The sequence below is a fragment of the Bos javanicus genome, chromosome X (genome assembly GCF_032452875.1).
Source record: "Bos javanicus breed banteng chromosome X, ARS-OSU_banteng_1.0, whole genome shotgun sequence".
Classification (NCBI taxonomy): Eukaryota; Metazoa; Chordata; class Mammalia; order Artiodactyla; family Bovidae; genus Bos; species Bos javanicus.
This window is the reverse complement of record NC_083897.1, coordinates 38,757,679-38,778,064: the sequence shown is the minus strand read 5'-3', so window position 1 is coordinate 38,778,064 and position 20,386 is coordinate 38,757,679. Positions and strand designations below refer to the sequence as shown.

General features: G+C 52.4%; 1 protein-coding gene across 1 annotated transcript; it reads right to left on the bottom strand.

Annotated features, from left to right (window-relative positions):
* Positions 1-39: 39 nt before the first annotated feature.
* On the bottom strand, positions 40-12,655 carry LOC133242812 (long-wave-sensitive opsin 1). The gene is made up of 6 exons (XM_061409011.1): positions 12,259-12,655; positions 8,516-8,812; positions 6,137-6,305; positions 4,609-4,774; positions 3,170-3,409; positions 40-355 (listed from the first exon to the last, which is right to left on the bottom strand). Exons 1-6 carry the CDS (start codon positions 12,368-12,370, stop codon positions 245-247), a joined length of 1,095 nt encoding a protein of 364 aa, XP_061264995.1. The 5' UTR covers positions 12,371-12,655; the 3' UTR covers positions 40-244.
* Between the last annotated feature and the right edge of the window lie 7,731 nt (positions 12,656-20,386).

Genomic DNA, 20,386 nt, shown 5'->3' with positions numbered 1-20,386 from the left:
CTGCGTGCCCTCCCGTGACCCAGTGACCCAATGCCCAGAGGCTCGGTTGCCCCCAAATGGCCGTGGCAGCCCCTGTGACATGGTTGTTTTTGGCAAAGAGAAACTACGATTATTTCACAGGGATGGAGAAGCAAGGGTGGGGAGGTGGGGTGGATGGGGGCCAAAGCCCTGGAGGTGGGGACAGGTTCCATTTTCCATTTTCAGGTGAGAGGCAGGCATTTTCGTTTTCGGGGCTGGCAGAGACTCATGCAGGTGACACCGAAGAAACAGATGACGCCTCTGTTTTGGAAACACTGGAGAGTTCAGAGCTGTCGTCCACCTTCTTCCCAAAAAGTTGCAAGATGCAGTTTCGAAACTGGCAGGACAGAAAGGGTTATTGAATAGCAGAGCAGGTAGGGCCAGTGTGCTAGGCTAAATGCAACGGAGGGGCCCTGTGAGGATAGCAGTCCTTATGTGTCACCTTGATGGCTTAGGAGGCCTGAAGCTGAAACTCCAATATTTTGGCTACCTGATGAGAAGAACTGACTCATTGGAAAAGACCCTGATGGTGGGAAAGATCGAAGGCAGGAGAAGGGGACGACAGGTGATGAGATGGTTGGATGGCATCACCAACTCAATGGACATGAGTTTGAGTGAAGTCTGGCAGTTGGTGATGGACAGGGAGGCCTGGTGTGTTGCAGTCCATGGGGTCACAAAGAGTCGGACAGGACTGAGCAACTGAACTGAACTGACGGCTTAAACATTCAGAATCTACAAGGAGAATGGAGGAAGGCTCCAGTTACTCCTTGCACAGGTGGATAGTCTATCCCTGACTATTCGGTTATCTGAGTTATCTAATTGACCAGTTGATGGTGACTACTGTGGGCCAAATTGTGTTCCTCCAAAGATATGTTCAAGTCCTAATCCTTGGAGCCTGTAACTGTGATCTTATTTGGAAATAAGTCTTTAGAGATGTGATTAAGGTGCATATTATCATGAGGTCATATTGGAGTAGGGTGGGGCCTCATCCAATAACAGATGTCCTCAGGAAAAGAAGGCAATTTGGATTCAGACACAGAAGAACACCATGTGAAGGTAAAGGGCAGAGATCACAGGGACTCATCTCCAACTCGAGGAACACCAGAGGTTATGGGTACCTGTCAGGACCTAGGAGAAAGAACCAACCCTGCCCACACCCCGATCTCAAACCAAGAGAGAATAGATTTCTGTTGTTTGAACACTCCTAGCTTGTGGTACTTTGTTATGACAGCCCCACGAAACATATACAGTGACGAAAGATGATCCCAGCTAAGGGGCCAATGTCTGGGAGAGTCTCAGAGGCATTCTAGTGAAAAGGAAAGTGACTGTTGTCTTGTTTCTGGTCTGTCAACAAGGGGCCAGGTAAGGATTAGGTAGGCAAGAGCCCACCTCATCTCTTCAACCAAGAGTCTTCTGGCATCAGGAAGACTCTGATCTGTGCTGTGCTGTGCTTAGTCGCTCATTTGTGTCCGACTCTTGGCGACCCCGTTGACTGTAGCCCGCCAGGCTCCTCTGTCCATGGGGATTCTCCAGGCCAGAATACTAGAATGGGTTGCCATGAGCCCCTTCAGGGGATCTTCCCAATCCAGAAATCGAACCCAGTTCTCCTGCACTGCAGGCGGATTCTTTACTGTCTGAGCCATCAGGGAAGCCCAAGAATACTGGAGTGGGTAGCCTATCCCTTCTCCAGGGGATCTTCCTGACCCAGGAATTGAACTGGGGTCTCCCACATTGCAGGCAGATTCTTTACCAGCTGAGCTACCAGGGAAGCCCTCTGCTCTTTGCTACTGAACCCCTAATGGGATGTATGCATTTCCCAGATTATATCTCATGACTGAGTTAACAACAATGCTTTGAGAATACAAAGCAGAGGCGTTTCCTATATATTTGGGGCCTGTTCTTGACTACCTCCAATATCAAAACTCTAGCAAAAACATAATTGTTGAAGTCAGTAACACCAGAATTGGGCTGAGCAGCAGAACAGACTCAGCTGAAGACCCAGCAGACGAGGCTGAGGGATCCATTGGCCACGCATTCAGCATCTACATACTGAGCACCCACGCTGAACCCATGTGTGTTTGGGGTATCTGCATTGAATCAAAAGAGCAACATTTCATGTCCTTGTGGAGCTCCATTCCAGAAAATTCTCTCTGAATGCAACAGGAAGGGATAACAGTGTGGAAAGGGTGAAAGCAAAGTTTGAAAGCCTGGAGAATCTGGGAATGCAGACAGCGGTAGAGGAGGGAGAGTTCCAGAGGGGAGAGTGGAAAAGCTTAAGAAAAGACAAAGATGGCCTAGGATTCTGCAAGTTAAAGCTAAACCTCAGAAGAGACCCATGGGAAAGACAGGAAATGGGGGCCGAGGGGTGAGCTCTGCTCTTGGTGTGAAGTCCTTGGGACTCCATAGTGGTGTTGGTTATACTCGATAACCTAAACATTACCATGGTGAGATGCGAGGCCCCTGGGAGAGTTGTATTCTGACCTGCAGACCTTTCTGATTATCAAGCCACATCACATCTACTCAACACCTTAGTGGAGTGGACATGATGGATTCAAGGAAGAATAAGGCAAATGGCCCTTCAGAGATGATGGTCACCTGTAATTTTGCAGGAAGTCTGGGAGTCATGGGCAGTTTAGTGCTGAGGCTCAATATGCCAGCTTCTGATGGCTGCCATCTGGCAAGACCACAGCATGTCCTGCCTGGACTGACCCACAAAGTTAAGAAGGCCAAAAGTCAGCACAGGCAAGAAGGGCCTCTGTGTCCTTATCAGAATTGGGGTTTGAATATGGAAAGATTAAGTTCGCGAGAAGAGTTGTGTCTATGAAATCAAGACGCACATGCCCAGGGTACTTTGTATGCTAGATGCATTCTGGTAATCCTAGGGTGTCTGAGCTCCAGGCTCAGCTAAGGCCAGCCATTGAGATGGGCATGCACACATAGTGCCCTGCAGGAAGTGCCCACTGTCAGGCCCAGAACATAGAAGGATCCAGAGGGACGGCTGTCTGGGGCTGGGTCACTGGTGCCAAGCCTCCCAGGGTTATTTTCCCGGAGGTCATTTTCAGGCTTCCTGCAGACACACTTCCTGGTGGGAGCCATCACTGGGCTCTTCCAGGGTCCATCTGCAGTTTGCTCTGCCAACTGTGTGCCTTACCTGGCGGTTCATGAAGACATAGATAATGGGGTTGTAGATAGTGGCACTTTTGGCAAAGTAGGCTGGCAGGGCAGCCACCAGAGGGTGGAAGGCGTAGCCGGGGTGTGCAGCAGCAAAGCAGGCAAAGAAGGTGTAGGGCCCCCAGCAGAGACAGTAGGCGAAGATCATCACCATCACCATGCGGGTTACCTCCTTCTCCGCCTTCTGGGTGGACTCAGATTCTTTCTGCTGCTTTGCCACCTGGGGGAGATGGAGAATCATCCTGGGGACCGTGAGGGGTATCTCAGGAGATTCCCTGCTGCTGACTTCCCTGGTGGCTCAGATGGTAAAGTGTCTGCCTACAATGCGGGAGACCCAGGTTCGATCCCTGGGTTGGGAAGATCCCCTGGAGAAGGAAATGGCCACCCACTCCAGTACTCCCACCTAAGGGAGTGCTTGGCCTGGCCAGGGCTGGTCTTGTGGGAGCTCTTAGAGGCTTTGAGCGGAACTTGGCTAACACCTGCCATGCACTTGGCTTCGCTTGGTTCCCATCAGGAGGCGGGGAAGGAGCTAATGAGGCTGTTTCCAGCCTCCCCTAGTCCCCTATCAGATTGTGTCCCCCCGCCCCCACCGCCCTGCCCCATGGTCAGGTCTCAAGGGTGATTGATGGCTGGGGTGTGTGTCCTGTAGCCCGGATTCCACAGCTCATGACTCGCCCGGCCCAAGTTGTGTGTGGCTACCCGTGGAAGTCAGCTAGGTTGCTTCTGATCCCTGACTGCCAATGGGGGGTGGAGGTGGGCAGTGAAAAGGGGGAGCAAATCACAGGCTGAAGGCAGGGGGAGGGGAGCTTATCTCAGCCGTGATGGCCTCCCCTCCACAAAGAGCCGCGACAGCCTGTGCTGAGCCGATTGTGGGCACAAGCTGCTTTGTAGAGGAAAGTCACCACCCCAGAGGCCTCGGACTCTGCGTGCCAGGCCCCGGAGGCACCTTCAGGCCAAGCTGATTGACAAAGACGCGACTTCTGTGTGGTGTTTCGGGCAACTCGGGGGAGTGCAGAGTTCTCAGAAGCCCTTCTCCTGCCTTGCTCTGATTTCCTGCACCCCTGTGGCAGGGGAGGGGACCAGCTTCTCAGGGAGGAGGGTGTGAATGCACCCCTTGGACAGCCCCCTGAAGGGAGCCCTTGGGTGGCAGCCTTTTGAAAACACCCCTTGCTTTGCAGGTTTTACTTTGGGATCTGGCTGTCTGTGGCTAGCTTTCCTCCCCACCCCCCTCCCCGGGGTCAGCTCTGGGTCCCTCCACGAAGAGAGGGGGGTCATCCCTGCCCACCCTGTACAGGCAGGGCCAAGGGAGCCTCACGTCTGGTTTGGAGGCAGGAGAGCAGACCGTGCGGTCCTCTGTGGCTCCCCTCTGCCTGCATGATCCAGCAGGCAGGAGGGAAGCCAGGAGGGTGAGGCGCTCACCGCTCGGATGGCCAGCCACACTTGCAGGTAGCAGAGGATGATGACGCTGAGTGGGATGAAGCAACACGTGATCATGAGAACGATCATGTACGACTGCACCCCTGGGTAGGAGCTGCCGCTGAACACATCGGGGCCACATGAAGTCTTCAGGCCGTGGGGCCAGTACCTGCAGAAAAGGGCCAGAAGCCCATGCTGAAATGGGCAGGGACCAGGATCTCCACCCTGGCACCCCAATGACTTGATTGAGGGTTGTTGGGCTTTTTTTTTTTTATTATTGTGGTGAAATTCACATTACCCAAATTGACTTTTTTTGCAGTGAACAGTTCAGGGCCATCTAGGACATACACGGTATGGGGCAACTGCCGCCTGTCTGCTTCCAGGACATTTTCATCACCACCCCTCAAAGGAGGGCCTTTGGTAGGATTTCTGTAAATCCTTCTCCATCTCTGATCTCATTTTCCCCTCTTTTTTTTTTTTTTTGGTGGTAAAACACACATAGGTGGCTCAGACGGTAAAGCATTTGCCCTCAATGCGGGAGACCCAGGTTCAGGAAGGGTCAGGAAGACCCTGGGTCAGGAAGATCCCCTGTAGAAGGAAATGGCAACCCACTCCAGTACTCTTGCCTAGAAAATTCCATGGATGGAGGCGCCTGGTGTGCTACAGTCCATGGGGTCACAAAGAGTCGGACACGACTGAGTGACTTTACTTTCTTTTGTTCTTTACACATAATTAGGAGATTTGGTGCATTCACGATGTTGTGCATCCATCACCAATCTGGTTCTACAACATTTTCATCATTCCCATCACATTCTCTTTTTACAAAGGGGAGGTGGGGCACCCTCTTGCCTTAAGAACAGCTGTGAGCCCCTGAGGATTACATGAACATGTGTTCAACAATCCCAGCTATTGCGGGCATGGGGGTATGAGGAGGGTGACAGACAGAGCCTCGCCTCCATGACGATGGAAGCTTCCCGAAGAAAGAACTTGTTCACCAGCTTGCACCAGAAGACAGAAATGCAGCAGCCTTGTCCCATCCTGCCCACTCAAATATCAGAGCCGCTTCCTTGGAAATTCGGGTCTTTTCCCAAAGAATCCACCTGATGAGGACACTGGTGAGCTGCGACCCAAGGAGCCTCTGCAAAGGGGGCCCCTTAGCAGGTGCAAGAAAGAGGCCTGGGACAGAATGGGTAAGACTCTGTGTGCCCAGTGATCCAGTGTGCCCATGGCCCGAGCCTGCAGTGTTCCTCTCTGAGCTCTCATGAGCTGCTCCTGTCTGGGAGAAACAGACCTTTGCTGAGGCTTGGAGGGCCTGTGCCCACGTGGCAGCCAGGCAGAGTCATACAGCTGCAGACCTGGCCTGCTTGAAGGGCCCTCAGGAGGAGTCAGGTCTACTTCCACTTCACTCCTGGGGCCACAGAGGCCCAGAGACAGATAGTGATTTGCCCCAAGGTCTCAAAGTGAATGACGAGTTTGACCCTCCTTGCCCTGTTCTACACACATTGTCTTCCTGGCACCCCCGCCTCCTCACCTACTCCAACCAAAGATGGGCGGAGCCGTCCACACAGCAGCCCAGATCCAGGAGAAGGCGATGCCTGTGATGGCCAACTTGGCATCAAATCTGACGTTGCCAAAGGGCTTGCAGACCACCATCCACCTCTCCCAGGAGATGATGGCCAAGGACCAGAGACCGGTGATCCCTTTGGGGCAGAGCAGACATAGGAGGGCTTTGAGTCAACACTTCGCAAGATCAAGAGGGAGAACGCCCCCACGCCCCCCCCCAAATACCTGCAAAACCTGATTCTCCAAAAAGTGTTTTCGGGTGCATGGAGCAGGTCTCTTGGTCAGTTTCTTTCTCTAACACCTGTGTCCCCTGTTCCTTCCCTGATGTGCATGCAGCCGCCTCCCTTTGCCCGCTCTGGTTCAGCCTCATGGCCCACCTCGCTTCTCATCTCTTTTATCTGGCCACCAGCCTTTCTCGTGATACTGTCAATGCAAGTCCTGATGGCCACGTACACCCCTGAGGCCACACTGAGGTGCCACTGTCCCAGCCAAGGCCAGGAAACAGGATGTGTCTGGTGACTGGCACACTCCAGCCGTGGGCATGCCTGCCCTCAGCCCAGGCCTCTCAGCACGGCCTACCTGGCAGCAATCTGTGTGTGGAATTCAGGGCTCCATGAGCTGGGATGGGGCAACAATGTGTTCATTTCCACCAACGTCTGCTGGACACTTGGCCTCCCTTACTCCCAACACGAGTGCAGTAGCGTTAGCAGCACCTGTGGCTTGTCACTTTACAGAGGTGCTAGGCATTTGCCAAGACAACTATATTCATTACCACGTTGACCTTTCAGGGGCTCTCCAGCCAGATACAGTTGATACTTTCATGGAGTGGTGTCCTGAATACTTCTACAAACTACTTTTAATATGAACACTTTGAATGAGGGACTGTGTCATTAAGTCATGTTTCATACTTCAATAACCGTATTTCAGTATCATTGGCTTCCTTGGGACTCTATGGCCCCCCAAACTGGTGACCTGAGAGCAGACCTTGAGCAGTTACAGAGGTGGGATGGACGGGATGGAGGAGCCACTCGGGGGCCCTGGCACGAGCTACCCACGGTGTCCAAAGGGTTTGAACTTGGTTAGGTCAGTGAGCAGAGGTGACACCGCCAGTGGCTCAGGTCACTGACCAGGTCCCCTCTCACCTGCCCCGCTAATCCTATTGTCTTTCTATGGCTCATCTCTTGAGAATCCAAATTGGAGATCACTGTAGGGCAGTGAGACAAACCCAACATAGATGTGGGTGCCAAGGACCCAGGCATGTGAGCAGGTGGCCATGGGACTTAAAACTGGGAGGAGGCAGCTGCGAGCCTTTGCTGCTTTGATGGCTGGAGGCCTGGAGACAGGGTGCACGTGCTGAGCACTGGGGCCCTTGGACTCCTTGTCATCTTCGGTGGATGCCAAGCTGCAACCCTGCAGCCCTTGCTTCTCTCCTGGGGGGGTGTGCCCCCGAGGGGTCCATGTCCTCTTCTTCATAGGCCCCTGGCAAGCAGACCTGGCCTCCCAGCATGCCCCAGCCTTGCCTAGTGCTCAGCGTGTGGTGGATGCCAGCCAGCCCTGGTTTCCTCACATCCTCCCAGCTATTGGCGAGCCTCCTCTCGGTCTCCCCCTCCGATCCCCTCATCCCCATCTCAGCCTGCCATCCTGGGCCTCCTCCGTCCCTTGTCTGCCCACCCAGCCTCCGGCCACCCAACCAGCCTAGCTGTTGGCACCCCACCCTCCTCGCCCACTTGGCGTGAGTGCCCTCGCGTCCTTCTGACCCAACATCCAGCTCCCTCACGGCCTCCTCCAGGTCCCGGTCCTCTAAGGACTGACGGCACCATATTCTCACTATCCAGATGCCCGACAGCACAGAGCAACGAACACAGGGGCTTGGCAGCCAATGGAGATCTCAGCAGAGCCACGAGCCATGTAGAAGTGAGCGATTGGGCTGGGGAAAGGGACATAGGATCTAGTTTCAATATCTCAGGAGCTCTCCTGGGAATTGCTTCCTTGCCAGGGAAAAACTGACACAGGTGAGCTGAAAGGGCACGTGTCCCAGATTTGAGTGGGAGTCTCGTTTGGGGTGCCCAGAGGCCTCCTGTGCCACCCTGTTCTGGGATTATGTGGATCTGTCTGTCTCCGCCCATGCCAGCTATATGGTCTCAAACTGAATGTCACCAGGTCAGGTCTATTTCAGAGCAGACACCTCTAATGGTCCCAGCCCAACTTCCCCAGCAGGTCCATCCCCCTTCAAAGATGTGCTGAGCCTGCGTCCCACAGCTGCCTCTGGTGATTTTGCCCACATGACGGTCTCCTTTACGTGCAGCAGGCTGGGTCTCCCCCAAACCCAGGCCCCCAGGTGACTTACCACACAAGGAGACAGTGTAGCCCTCCACAACACACAAGGGGTGGCCCAGCACAAAGTAGCCATACATCTGGTTCACAACGCTGATGGTGCTGGCGATGATGGTCTCTGCCAGGTCAGCAATGGCCAAGTTGACCAGGATCCAGTTGAGAGGGTGGCGGAGCTTCTTGAACCTCATGGTGGCTGCCAGCACAAGCCCATTAGTGAAGACAGACGCGATGACCACGAAGACCATCCAGGCGCTGGTGAGGTGGTACACCCATCTGGGAGCGATGTGGTAATTGGGGCCTTCAAAGGGATCTTGAGGCAGGAGGTACAGAGTGAGCAGAGGACTCGGGCAGCTGCTTCATCACCTGTACGGCCACACCTGCCCTCGCCTTTGCAACTGGTCTTTCCCCTTAGCTTTGTTCATCTGCAGGCAACCTTCCCTCAATTCTGTCTCTCAGACCCAAGGCCACGACCTGCTGGAAACACCTGCATGGGCATCCTTGAACTTAACAAAGCATCATCCATGCCAGGTATTGCTCCCTGGTCTGAGTTGCCCACCCACTCCTGGAGTGTGGTTGGCTGGCTCCTGCTCCGCTGAAAGCCCCTTGGCACCCTGGTGCTGTTGCCTGTGTGCCCTGCACATCATTCTGTCATCAGATCTTTGCTCATGGTCTCCCTCATACCCGGGTCCTCAGCTGGTTCATACCATCCAGTCTGGCTCTGTGCCCTTACCTTCCAGGACCCTTTCCAGATTCCCCAGCTGAGATTTAACTCCATATCGGAGCTGTGCACGTGCGTGTCCTGTCTTCCTCACTGGACTGTGTCTCATGCATGTACAGTTAGTACCCCAAGAATGAATGATTGAAGGCCTTTGCTATGGATTGGATTGTGTCCCTTCCAAAAAAGGCATGTGGGAATCATAACCCCCACTCCCTCAGAATGTGACCTTATTTAGAGAAAGGGTTTGTACAGAGATGATCAAGTTTTGATGACGTCGCTAGGCTGGGCCTAGTCCAATAGGACTTGTGTCCTTACAAAAAAGCAAAATTTGGACACAGATGCATTCAGGAGAAGATGGCCGTGTGAAAATGAAAGTAAGGATCGGGGTGGTGTTTCAATAGCCAAGGGATACCATGGATTACCAGAGATTATTATAACCTGGGGGAGGGATACCGTGGATTACCAGAGACTACTATAACCCAGGGAAGGGATACCACGGATCGCTGGAGACTACCATAAACTGGGGGAGGGATACTACGGATTACCAGAGACTACCATAACCCTGGTGGTGTTCCCTGGTGGCTGGTTTGGGGGATTAGCCACCTGGATGGGTGAGGAAAATCTGATGGTTATCAGCTCTGACCTCTGCTGTAGAAGGAATAGGCTACCCACGCCAGTGTTCTTGGGCTTCCCTGGTGGCTCAGCTGGTAAAGAATATGCCTGCAATGCAGGAGACCTGGGTTCGATCCCTGGGTTGGGAAGATCCCCTGGAGAAGGAAATGGCAGTCCACTGTGGTACTCTTGCCTGGAAAATCCCATGGATGGAGAAGCCTGGTAGCCACCGTCCATGGAGTTGCAAAGAGTCAAACATGACTGAGCGACTTCACTCACTCACCATAACCCAGGGGAGGGACCTGGAACAGAGTGTCCTTCAGAGCCACCGGGAGGAGCCAACCCTGTCGAGCCCGTGATCACTGGCCTCCTGAACTGGGAGATGATCAATTTCTTTTGCTTAAGCCACCCAGTCTGTGGTGCTTTGTCATGGCAGCTGGAGCAACACACACAGAATGAGGAGTAACTCCCTTTTATTATGACAGTGGGTCTACACCTTTCTTTGTTGGAAGGACCTTTCTGCCACCACCATTTTAGCAGATTACTCAACCACTAAGTGATGGAAACAGGATGATGGGGAGGGGGGTTGGGCAGAAGGGCATGGGTCAGTCCAGGAACAATCAACTCATTTTCTTCAACAAATAAATTTCAAGGACATTGAGGGAAAACTTCTAAAAGTATGACTTTGCATTTATGTTTTTAAAGAGTCCTTTCTTCTTAGAGCTACCTTCTGAAGACTTACAGAGGAAATGATGTGATGTTTTGGATCTGCTTCCAGAAATTGGCAGGAGTGGTTAGTGGGCAGGATAGAGAGGAAATAAGAGAAGTGACGGACACCCTAGTGGAGGGGACAAGTGATGGGTACCCAGTGCCAATATCTTCTCCTTCTATTTTGCTAGACACATGAATTTTTGTAAAAAAAAAAAAAAATTTTACAATAAGGAAATCTGGGGCATTGACAAAGCCCCAGGTGCCTCCAGGAAGAGCGTTGTTGGATCTCCATCAGGGACATTCTGGGGTGGAAACCATCAGGTCAATGTGAACTTCACGGTTCTCCACCAGTTTGGCTTGGGAACCCTATTGCTGGTCCTGCTCTGGGTGTCAAGGAGCCAGTGTGACTTCTGGAAATTGTGGCAAGTGAGACATTTTTCCCTTGGACTGCAAGGAGATCCAACCAGTCCATCCTAAAGGAAATCAGTCCTGAATATTCATTGGTAGGACTGATGCTGAAGCTGAAGCTCCAATCCTTTGGCCACCTGATGGGAAGAATGGACTCATTGGAAAAGACCCTGATTCTGGGAAAGATTGAAGGTGGGAGGAGAAGGGGATGACAGAGGGTGAGATGGCTGGATGGCATCACCAACTCAATGGACATGAGTCTGAGTGAACTCCGGGAGTTGGTGATGGACAGGGAGGCCTGGTGTGCTGCAGTCCATGGGGTCGCAAAGAGTCGGACAGGACTGAGCAACTGAACTGCACTGAACTGAGACATATTTGAAGGAACTGAAGGTCTTCAGTTGGAAGGAGGGACCTGCGGAGTTAGGGGCCGGGGGTCATTGGCATCTTCAGCTCTCTGACGGGCTGACAGACAAAACCTTGTGACTGGGCCATGCCCAGGGCTGAATGCCAGCTGCCTCAACAGAGTTTTCTACTGTCTGGTGCGGCTGAAGCACCTTTCCTCAGGAGCCGAGCTAACTTCTTCCCTAGCACATGCCGCCAGGGGCCAAGGGCTCCAGGGTGAGCTTGGACAAGACGACCGCCGTGGTCTCTTCTATCCTTAGGCTCTCGAAGGCACTCACCCCGCTCTGGGCCACCCGAGCCTCCTGCTCCTGCTGGCCATTTCCGTTTGGCTTTGGGAGACGCAAAGATGAGTTAGGCCCAGGTTCCCTCCCCAGGAAGAGAGCCCCTGCATAGACGCAATGGGGTTGAGGGCAATGAGCGCTCACTAGCAGTCTAGGACGGGGATTCTCAGAGGCTCTGTGAAGCCAATGTGGTTTAAAAATGCACATTCGATATGATGGTGTCCTTAGGGGCTTCCCTGGTGGCTCAGATGATAAAGTGTCTGCCTGCAATGCAGGAGACCTGGGTTCGATCCCTGGGTCAGGAAGATCCCCTGAAGGAGGAAATGGCAACCCACTCCTGTAAGTCTTGCCTGGAGAATCCCATGGACAGAGGAGCCTGGTGTGGGCTACAGTCCATGGGGTCACAAAGAGTTGGACATGACTGAGTGACTTCACTTTCTTTCTTTCTTTCTGTATTCAGAAAGTACCCCCCCCATTCATGGCATCATAAAAGCTAAGGGGAGCAAAGGGGTACAGAGGCTCTCTGGGGTGGATGGGTGGCCAGCCAGCACCCCGTTCGCAGCCACTTGGGCCTGTGTCCCCTGAGGGCTGTTCCAGCCAGTCCAACCCAGCCTGCTTGCTCACCTCTGGTGGAGTTGCTGTTGGTGTAGGTAAAGATGCTCCCCTGGGTGCTCTCCTCAAAGTTGGCCTGTGGCTGCCCACCTGCAAGCCTTTGGGGGCCCCACGCGTGGGCCATGGCTCTGCAAAGCCCTGTCCCTGATGCCCGCCAGCCCTGGCACTGCCCGGGGGGCCACAGCACTTTATACCAGCCTGTGGGATCAGCCCAGGCCTCCTCACCTTAAAAGCCCCCAAACCCTTCACCATCTGATCTCTTAATTGGGCCTGGGACTTAGACTTCCTCCTCCCCCAGTGCTGGGCCTGCTGGCTCCTGGGTGAGCCCACGGGGGTGGCTCAGAGGGATTTGCTGGGAGCCAAACTCCAAGCCAGGGTGCTGCGGGGGCTGCTGCAGGCCCTCGCTTCTGTTTCCCTGTCCTCTCTTCCTTTCTACCGTCCAGCACCTGCTCTAGGCCAGGCAGGCCCAAGCAGCAGGCTTTTCAGTCCAGAGCCCAGCCCTGCTTTTCACAGCGGCTCCTCTCCAAGCAACTTTGGGGGCCTTGGGCCAGGACCTGGAGCCTTCTGGAGGGTCAGGCCACACTGGGGGCCCAGATGGATACGAGTTGGACCACTGGGACTCCTTCCCCAGGAAGGGATGGACATCCCACCATCCATCCGGCTCTCCCTGCCCCTCCTACCTTGCTCCCCAAGAGCTGCAGCTCCCCTGGTCACCAGGGAGCTCATCCAGGACCCCTAGAAGCCATCCTGAAGCCCCCAAAGGTGCCCACAGGCCCCACCTGTCCAACTCTCCTTCCCTGAACTCACAACTTTCCTTGGACTACCCTTGACTAGGACTTCCTCTAGACGTGCCTTCAAAAGCGAACCTCTCTGCAGAATGTTCCAGACAGGCTGCCTCCGCTGTCCCATTGCACCCACTGCTGTATGGCTGCCACTGGCTGAGCACTTGGCAGGGGCACCAGTTACCTAGAAATCGCTCAATTCTCCAGCCTTGCCTGTCTCCACACAAGAAGGCATATACACACGCTCAGGGCAGCATCATTCACAAGAGGTCAAACTGACCCAAAGTCAAATCAACAGGTGAATAGACACCCAACCAAATGTGGTATATCCACGTACTGGAATATTATAAAGTCATAACAAGGGATGAAATCGTGACACATGTTACAACATGAAGGAACCTCGAAAAGATGATGTGAACTGAAAGGAGCAGACACAAACGATCTCAGATGGTGGAAGGCCCAGAATAGACAAGCCCACAGAAACAGCAGATTGGTGGGTGCCAGGGGCTGGGAGGAGGGGCATGGAGAGGGATTCCTTAGAGAAAGAGATGCCTTGGGCAGTGATGAAATAATTCTAAAATTAGATGGTGATGGTACAGTGACTGTGGAAAACAGTTGGGCAATTCCAAAGATTGAAAAATAGAATTACCATGTGACTCAGCAATTGTCCTGAGTACATGCCCAAAAGAACTGACAGGGCTTTTGTTCACGGCATGAACAGAGTGTGTTCGACGGCACTTGATGTAACGAGCTCAGATCCCAAGAACGCCACCCCAGGTTCTTCCAACTTCCAAGGCCATGCTTTTCTCTCGGGCCTAGATTGCAGGGGGCTCAATCTGCCTGTCCCCACCCGTGTCAAAGAATCAGCACATCAGAGAATGTGAGAGCTGTGCTCCCTCTGAGTGCTGGCTGCAGTACTGCCTGTTGCTAGCAAGGCCATGGACAGGCTGGGTGGTCTTGGGTGGGATGATCCCACCATCTCAGGCCAGGTTCACCTTCTGTCTAAAGGAAGAAGACCCATCCTGCCTGCCCCCACCCATCCCACCCTCTCAGGGGGCTGCCAGTTGAATGGGGGAGAGGGTGCTCCCAGGGCTGCTATGCCATTGGGAAGCCCTTTGTGAATGTGAAGTGCCATCTCAGCCGGACATCCAGACATGCCTGGGGAGCCTCCAGCCAGAGCCTCAGAGCTGATCCATCCCACCTGCTGCCCCCAGACCCTGGGGAAGGGGGAGAGGGAGCAGAGGTGATAGCAGTGAGTCCTGTACAACCCCTCACCGACCGTCTGCAGAGTGGGGGTGCTAATTGATGATTAGGGCTAACAGAAGATCAAGTCCCGTTTTAGCCAAAAGCAGATTACTGCCCTGGAAAGTCCTCTAGCACTTGGGTGCACACGTGTGCTCCCCGAGGCCTGGCGAAAGCTCACTGGGGTCCTGCATGAGACCCAAGGTGGAAAGAAGGGGCGGGGTTCTTGGGAGAGAGCTGGAGACCAGGAGGGTGGGGCCAAAATGTGAATGAGCAGCAGCTGGAGAAGGAGGCCTGGGAGGAAGGAGAAGGGGCCAAGGCAGGAGGCTTGAGTGCTTGGGGAAATTGGGGCTCCTGGGCCAAGGCGAGGCCCTCCACGGGGCCCTGGGCCTCCCGCCCTTGCCCCACTTGGGGCCCCTCTGGCCAGGCTAGAAGAGGAGATGCCAGACTTGTCTCTAATCCGACTATGGAGAAGTGACTCGATGCAGGGTGCTGATTAGCAGCCTCGGGAGCTGTCACCTTGATTCCGCTCTTGGCTCTGGCCAGTAGACCAGGGGCTTAGTCATGAAGAGTCCGTGGCCACCACCACAACATGGCAAGGAATCCTTTGGCCGTTTGCCTTTGGCCTTTTTTTTTTTTTTTTTAAAAACTGTGATAAAATATACATGACATCAAATTTAGCATCTTGACCATTTCTAAGTGTCCAGTTTGATGGCATTAAGTACGTTCATGTGGCTGTGTGGCCATCCCCACTGGCCATTCCCAGAACTGTCCATGTTCCCCAGTGGAAACTCTGTCCCCATTAGACACCAACACCCCCTCCCCCGTCCCCCTCTCTCTGTCTAGGGTCTGACAACTCTAGGCATCTCATACAAGTGGAGTCATATGGGGTCTGTCCTTGTGTCTGCCTTCTCTCACTTAGCACAGTATTTTCAAGGATCATCCATTGCCTTTGTGTTTGGCAAAGATTTATATACATTGAATTTTGATTTTTATGTGATGAAATATAACTCCATTTCCATTTTTGTTTCTGTTGAAAAGTTCTTCCAACTTAAGCTCTTTAGATATCTGTAAACAGGGACCTTGGATATGAAGTCTAAAGACAAGGGCGGGCTGTTTCCCCATTTCTGTGACCATTCCACCAAGTCCCGATGGCTCCACTCAGACCTGATAGTGGAGTGAAGTCAAAGTCACTCAGTCGTGTCTGATTCTTTGCGACCCCATGGACTATACAGTCCATGGAATTTTCCAGGCCAGAATACTGGAGTGGGTAGCCTTTCCCTTCTCCAGGGGATCTTCCCAACCCAGGGATCGAACCCAGGTCTCCCGCATTGCAGGCAGATTCTTTACCATTTGAGCCACCAGGGAAGCCCAAGAACACTGCAGTGGGTAGCCTATCCCTTCTCCAGCAGATCTCAGAACTGATAACCATCAGATTTTCCTCACCCCAAACCAGCTAAAAGTTCCTCATCAGTCTAGTCTGCAAACGCTTACCTCGGGCCCACATTCCTAATGCATCTGTTTTCTGTGGCTACCCTCCAGGACCTTGAGCAAGTCAGCCACCATCTCTAGAGTGCATGTCCTCGTTGGAAACATAGGGAGAACATTTACTTGGTGTAACGCCTGAATGAGGTCATCCTCTTGAAAAGTTCTAGCCGTTCATTCCACAGCTACCCAGCAAGCGCGTTTTGTGGCCAGGCCGTGTTCTCAGCTCTGGGTGAACAAACAGAGTCCTCTTGCAGCTGCCCTGCTCGTTGAGGGCAGGAACAATACAACATGAACATTAGATGCAAGAAATAAGCTGTGTCAAGCAGGATGGAGGACGGGAACAAGAGAACAAATGGAAAAAAATTAAAATAAAAAAGAGAACAAATGGAATGTAGAGAGTGGGGAGAGAATGGATGTCCATTTTCATAGGGCATCATGGTGGGACTCTCTTGGGAAAGGGACATGTGAGCAAAGTCTCAAAGGAGGGAGGGGGCCATGTGGAGATCTGAGGAGGGCATCCCAGGAGAGAGCCCGGAAGTAGTGCAAAGGCCCTGGGGCAGGAGCGTGCCTGGTATGTTAGAGGCACAGTAAGGAGACCAGGGCAGCTGGAGCAGAGTGAACTAGTGGGGCCTAGGAAATGGAAGATCACAGAGGGAATGAGGGCCAGTGTCTCTGTGTGTCTCGGAGGCCATTTTCAGCATGCTAGCTTTCACTGTGAATGAAATACAGAGCATGTTATGATTTTTGGAGTGAAAGTGAAAATCACTTTCATCTAAAGTGATTTAGATGATGACACACTCCCTCTGGTCGATGTTCTGAGAGTGTTAGGGGCCAGGGAGGTAGCAGGGGTATTGTGTAACAGGCCCTGTGGGCATCCAGGTGATAGAGTGTCAAGGCAACCAACAGGCAGGGCTTGCAGAGTCTCTGAGTGGCTGCGGTGGAAGCCGGTGAAGGAAGGGAGGAGTCAAAGCCAGCTCCAAGGCTTGGGAACTGAGTAAGCCCAAGATGGAGTGGTCCACAGTCCAGAAGTCAAGGCGGTGGGGGTGTGGCTGGTGGAGGGAAGGTCTGAGTGGCAGGAATCCAACTGAGCAATGACAAGAAGCCACCATCTCAACCCACAGATGTTACCCAGAGGACGGACATGCTGACAATTTGATCCCAACGGATGTGAAAATTTAGATGAAATGGACAGACTCCTAGAGAAACACAAATTAACCAAATGAGCCTGAGAGGAAAACAGGGAATCTGAAGAGCTCTGTATCTATAAAGACACTGAAGCCCTAACTTCAAAGCTCCCCACTAGGACTGCCTCTGTTCTGTTCCTCATCCCTACAAGGCTTCAGTTGATTTTTGGCTGGAGGAGGACTTTTTTGGTATCACCTTCATCAGTAATTCCCACACCTTTGCAGCTCATCCATAGGTCTTTATTCCCACCCCAACAACAGAATTAACAAGGGATACCTAAAAAGTTTGGGTGCAAATATCTGAAATTTGAATGGATTAAAAGTTGCCATGCCTCTGTCCCCCAATTCTGCTCGCTGTGACTGCCACTGAGGAGAAACACACAGCTTTGTTTATTTCCAATGTTATGGAATTTAACTCCAAAAAACCTGTTGGGATTTTGTTGCTTTTTCTTTCTTTGTTTCTTCTTCCTTGTATTTGAAATTTTATTTTTCTCCTTTTTACTTGGAGAAAAAAGTGTTTTATTTCCAATCTGATCTATACTTATAATCCAGTTCACAGGCAAGCCTTAAACTGCAATTTCCACTGTAATTAAACTATTTAGTTTGGAATATAAAGAGCCTTGAAAAAGACATATTCTCCAAAGCCAGTTACAAAAGGACATGATTCCATTTTTAAATGAGATTCCTAGAGTAGTCAAAGTTACAGGGATAGAATGTAGGAGGGTGGGGGGCTAGGGGCTGGGGGAGGGCAGATGTAGAGTTAGTGTTTCATGGCCCCTGGTTGCACCAAATGTAACATTACTGAACTGTACATTTAGAAATGATGAGCTTAAGTGTGTGATGCAAATACAAATGAAAATATATATATATTCTTCATGACGCCATCAACGACATAACACCCCGTTATGACTTTTGGCAACAGCGTACCCCATCAAGGGAGAAGTGCTCAGCCACTCCCCTGCGACTAAAAAGAACACGAAGTAGTCATTACATGGCTGGCACTGAGATCTCTGTGGGTCTGTGACGGCGGGCGGCGCTGTCCCTTCGAAAGTGTTGGTGTCCGGGTTGCGACCACTGCAAAGAGGCCAACCAGGCATCTGGCTGAGCTCGAAGCTGCGTTGGGCCAGAGCCTGGGGTTTGTGGGAGCCGCCCCTGCCCACCTGAGGCCCAGGGGAAGCGTCTGATCTCGCAGGAACGTCCCGTGGGAGGGGGAACCCCAACGCCAGCTCGTGCAGCGATGGGGCGCTGAGCTTGGGGGAACCGGCGGGAAGGCGTGGGAGGGGCTGCCCGCGGCCACACCGCTGACCCTTTGAGCATCGAACGGAACCGCTGACAGCCGTGGCATGTGTACCAGCCTCCGAGTCCGCACTGGCGTGCAAAAATGCTTCGCTGGGTGGGATCGACTTGGCTTTTCTAACCCCTATCTCTCGGTGCGGGGACCCCATGGGGGCGAGGGGCGGGGTCTCCGGGGCGGGGGCGGGAGGCGGGTCCTGGAAGGGATCTGCTCTGGGCCCGGCGCCGGCTCTCGGGCGCCCTCTCCTGGCGCCGCTGTGCCACTCCCCGCGGCTAGGCCTTGGCGCGCGGCCGCCTGGGTCGCTTCCGCCCTCTGCACCTCCAGCCCCCGCTCAGGTTCGGTCCTGCGCCCCCTCGGGTCCGCGCACCGAGCTCCCCGCGCGGCATCGGGCCGGCTCCGGAGGGGCTGGATCCCGGTTGGTGCGCCCCGGGGACGCCTGGGACCCTTCCTGCCGCCCTGCTGCCCTGCCACGCCCTCGTGGCTTCTGGTCCGACAGATTCTTCCATTTGCCCGTTGTCTGTGCCTCCTGGTTCCACGAGTGTGAACTGGGGGGTGGCGGGGGTTTCTGCGCTTTTAAAAGTAGAGGAGTTCGGGTGTTTTGCTGCTCCCTACTCCTCCCTGCACCCAGAAATCTCGTCTTTTTTTTTCTCATTAAAAAAAATTAGTTTTAAAATTGTGGTAAAACACACATAACAGAATTTACCATCATAACCATTTCTCCGTGTACACTTCAGTGGCATTAGTACATTAGCACAGTCTTCCTTGTTCTTTTGGTATTGAGATCACGAATCTCATTTGTGGCCCAGTTAAAATTTTAAAACATTTTCACTATCACAAACAGTGGAAATCAGACAAAAGCTTACCCAATATTTATGCAATTAAATTATCAACAAGATGTGCATATGCAATATGACTCCCTTTTACTGTCCACCCTGGTTACGAATGAAATTCCAAACAGAAGCCTAGGGAGAAGCCGTTTTAACAGTACTGTTTGCTGTAGCTCAGGTCTCTGTGGTTTTATTGTGTGTATTCATGTTATCTTACTGTGTGTGTTCCTTTTGTCTGTTCTGCCTTTTATTCACACTTCAATGAGAGATTGCTGCTTTGTTTTCATTGTTCTGGAAAGGTTTTTACTGTCTTTGATTCAGGGAGCCAAATGGAAGGTGCCACTATTTCTCTGGGGAAGTGACTTGTTTGCTCTTCTGTGAGGCTGTGAACTTCCGCATCTTAGGAGATGCCCCAGGCCATTTTCTGCCCGGTCTATTTGAGCTTTCTTCTCTAAGTCTGGATGTCTGAATCTGATCAGTTGCCCTTTACCTTATAAGTGACATTTCTGGTGAGGTTGTGATTATGAATTCAGTTTATCCAGAGGCTCACCTTGGATGGACCGATGCAAATGACTGCTTTCCTCTGAAGCCCGGTGGCCCTTGGGAAGAGGCCCAGCACACCCTTGGCAACTGCCTTTGGTCAAGTTCTTTGCTGACTTTGGCCCATGTGCTGGTATTAGGAGGTGAGGCCTTTGGACACTGATTAAATCATAAGGGCAGAACCCTTGTGAATGAGACTATGCCCTCATTAAAAAAAAAAGTCTGAGAGAGACTTTTGCCATGTGATGATACTTTTGCCTTCTGAAGAAAGCCAGAAGTCTGAAATTCCAAAGAGGGCCCCCACTTGACCATGCTCATATCCTCATCTCTGACTTCCAGCCCCTAGTGCTGGAAATCAGTGAGCGAAATCACTGTTTGTGGTTCATAAGCTCTTCCAGCCTATGGTATTTTGTCACAGGGGCCTGAACAGACTAAGACAGGAAATTGCTAACGAATAGTTGGGGTGCTGCTGTAACAAATACTTAAAAATGTGGAAGCAGCTTTGGAACCCTGTTGGGAGTAGAGGCTGGAAGAGTTTGGAGGTGAGTCTGACAAGGACCCAGAAGTTAAAGAGGAGAACCTCGGTCTTCCCAGGGAAGGCCTAAGGGGTTGTGAGAAGAATGTTAGTAAAGGTGTGGATGGTAAAGGTCATTCTGATGAGGTTGAAGAACAGAAGTGAGGAAGAAAGGCCCTCTCTGTTAGAAAACGGCAAAGAACTTGGCTACCCCGGGTTCATGCTCTTCTAGTGTTTTGTAGAAGGTCAAATGTGTGAGCGTGAAATTG

Bases quoted from the DNA above. Each gene is read 5' to 3' on its own strand.
- LOC133242812 (XM_061409011.1), bottom strand. From the start codon at position 12,370: ATGGCCCACGCGTGGGGCCCCCAAAGGCTTGCAGGTGGGCAGCCACAG. The intron at 4,775-6,136 runs GTGAGGAGGCGG...CCTTTTCTGCAG, and splicing joins CCCATCTTTGGTTGGAGTAG to GTACTGGCCCCACGGCCTGA. The intron at 356-3,169 runs GTAAGGCACACA...CTGTCCTGCCAG, and splicing joins ATGTCTTCATGAACCGCCAG to TTTCGAAACTGCATCTTGCA.